Source organism: Cyprinodon variegatus, unplaced genomic scaffold (assembly GCF_000732505.1).
Source record: "Cyprinodon variegatus isolate N-32 unplaced genomic scaffold, C_variegatus-1.0 Scaffold238, whole genome shotgun sequence".
In the NCBI taxonomy this organism is placed as follows: domain Eukaryota; kingdom Metazoa; phylum Chordata; class Actinopteri; order Cyprinodontiformes; family Cyprinodontidae; genus Cyprinodon; species Cyprinodon variegatus.
Genome location: NW_015150691.1, coordinates 505,554 through 507,614, shown reverse-complemented (window position 1 = coordinate 507,614; position 2,061 = coordinate 505,554). Strand labels below are relative to the sequence as shown.

Here is a 2,061-nt window from a genome sequence, read left to right as displayed (position 1 = left end):
ACTTTGTAATAAATACATGAATAAAGCACAAACATACTCTGTTTTGCTCTCGCTCTATTTTTAAATACGCAGTAGAGGTATTTAAAAACCCCTCACTCTATAATATGGTGCGCCTTATGTTTGTGTTAAATACAGTAATGGCACACATAACTGAGACTGCGCCTTTTAGTATGGTGCGCCTTATGGTCGTGAAAATACGGTACACACGATCATGTCACTGTATTTATTTGTGAAATAATTAGAGATAAATAATTCTATGTATTTTTAGGAGGTCAAAAATAATGGGTCACTAGTGGAATGCACAGTTCTGTGGATCTTGTCCTGAAATGTTTAAGCACCCCTGAGTAATCACCCAAATTAAATAACTTTCTTACTGATAAAGACTATAAATAAATCTCTGCCCTGCACAAATATTATCTATGCCTGTATAATATTTATTTAAATATTAATAAAAGGTACTTTTATTGCTCAGCTGGTATTAATTGCTGTTTGCAGACGGAATTAAAGTAAACAGCATAAAACATTTTGGGGCAGAATTATCAAAGATCCCACTTTAGTTTGATTTGTTTATTTTGTTTTGTCCTTTTTGGTTTTGCAAAATGTCTTTTTCTTTGGCCAAAAAGGCTCAATTTTTAGGTATTATTTAGTTAAAAACAGCATTGTCAACAATGTTACAGAAGTGTTCATCCTAAATATTAGCCAAAACTTACCTCTAGTCTTTCAGGTGATCGTGTTTTTGTTGTGTTTCTTTACTGCTTTGACATTATGTCCCATTTTCTGTTTCCTCAGACTGATTTGGAGGAGGAGAAGATCAAACGCAAAATAGCAGATCGTACCAGAAAGGAGAAGTGTCGCATTTATCTCATCCGTGTCATCCTCAACATTTTTGTCATTGCCATTCTAGCTGCCTGCTTCTACAGCATTTATATAGCAACCACAGTTTCCCAGGAAAAACAAATGAACAATGTAAAGGTAATACCGGTAACTGACATGATTTTTGTTCCAGCATGCCATCTGTGTTTGAATTAGTTTTCCTTAATGTGACGCTTACCTTTATGTTTCTCTCCCCCATTCCTCTGGAGGATCCTCACTATTTATAATGTTTAGAGGTTCTGACACAGTTTGAACTGGAAATAAAAAAATATATATATATTTTTTAATTAAATAATATTTCAGAATAATCGGTTTAGTGAGATCTATTAAAAATCAATAATCTAAGAACATTATCCTATCTGCCACAAGAAAGTATAAGTTCCATATTTTATTGCGCAATAATCTGTTAAATCATATATATGTACATTTGGCTGGAAATGACAAAGTATAGCTGAAATTTAAACAGAAAATATATTGATTAGAGTCTGGAAAAGTTTGAAGTTTCAATTAAAAAAATTATGGAGATGTTTTTCCTATTAGCACAATCAAAAACATGTCTAATGCAACTGTTTCCTTCCTGTAGGTGAATTTCATTGAGGATCTCATTGTTGAGTACCTGCCATCCATAGTTATCACCTTGGCCAACTTCATCACGCCGCTCCTTTTCTCTGTCATCATCAATTTTGAAGATTATTCACCTGCCTTTGAAATCCGCTTCACTCTCATGAGGTGTTATGGATGTTTGCGTTACCCCCTGTGCCCGTCCTGCTATTATCATTCTCCTAACTTTCCTTTTCTTTCCACAGGTGCGTCTTCATGCGGTTGACCAGTATTGGTGTTTTGCTGTTCTCTCTCTGGTCCCAGATCACCAAATGTGAAGAGGATTCCTGTGTCTGTGGCTACAACCATAAACTTTACTCTGTAAGTTGCTTTCTGATCAATAGGTCATTAGCAAAATCGTAATGAAACTTACAAACCTTTAACTTTATGGGAATTTTGTATGTTACACCCAAACAAAGGGATTTTTATGCAGTAAGTGGAAGTTAAAGTTAAACTTTTTTTTGGCCAGTAACAATCAGCATTTCCCATAGGTAGACACTACTAGGACAGTTAGTCCAGCAAGATAGCATTTGGATTCATGTAGGCTTTTTATACAGTGCAGATAGAGCATCTGCCTTCTAGCCCCCT

General features: G+C 35.1%; 1 protein-coding gene across 1 annotated transcript in view; it reads left to right on the top strand.

The window, feature by feature from the left end:
* LOC107089097 (nodal modulator 1-like) overlaps positions 1-2,061 on the top strand; it is a 46,465-nt gene that overhangs the window by 8,006 nt on the left and 36,398 nt on the right. The window contains 3 exon segments of the mRNA XM_015381659.1: positions 790-972; positions 1,457-1,602; positions 1,680-1,794. Of these exon segments, the coding sequence (XP_015237145.1) occupies positions 790-972; positions 1,457-1,602; positions 1,680-1,794 (444 nt within the window).